The 434-nt window shown below is 68.4% G+C and overlaps 1 protein-coding gene across 1 annotated transcript in view; it reads left to right on the forward strand.

The window, feature by feature from the left end:
• Positions 1-428, forward strand: part of SOX12 (SRY (sex determining region Y)-box 12) — a 655-nt gene extending 227 nt beyond the window's left edge. The window contains exon 1 of the mRNA XM_005874791.2: positions 1-428. This exon is cut by the window's left edge and continues 227 nt beyond it. Within this exon, the coding sequence (XP_005874853.2) occupies positions 1-309 (309 nt within the window). The 3' untranslated portion in view covers positions 310-428.
• The last annotated feature ends 6 nt before the right edge of the window (positions 429-434 follow it).

The raw sequence follows: 434 nt of genomic DNA on the forward strand, positions 1-434 counted from the left end.
ACCGCCTCCCCGAATCCGTCGGAGGACGAGGAGCCGGAGGAAGAGGAGGAGGAGACCACGGCGGCGGCGGCGGAGGATGGCGAGGAAGAGACGGTGGCCTCGGGAGAGGAGACGCTGGGCTTTCTGTCCAAACTGCCCCCGTGCCCAGCCGGCCTGGACTGCAGCGCCCTCGACCGCGACCCGGACCTGCAGCCTCCCTCGGGCACGTCGCACTTCGAGTTCCCGGACTACTGCACCCCCGAGGTCACCGAGATGATCGCGGGGGACTGGCGCCCGTCTAGCATCGCCGACCTGGTTTTCACCTACTGAGCCCACCGTCAGCGGGGCGCGCAAGCCCCCAAACCAGCTGTTTACATACAGGAATCAGGTATTGGGGCCCCTCGGAGGCCGAGGCTGGCACCCCAACTCCCACGCAGCCTCCCCCCTCCTAGACG

Source organism: Myotis brandtii, unplaced genomic scaffold (assembly GCF_000412655.1).
Source record: "Myotis brandtii unplaced genomic scaffold, ASM41265v1 scaffold450, whole genome shotgun sequence".
NCBI lineage: Eukaryota > Metazoa > Chordata > Mammalia > Chiroptera > Vespertilionidae > Myotis > Myotis brandtii.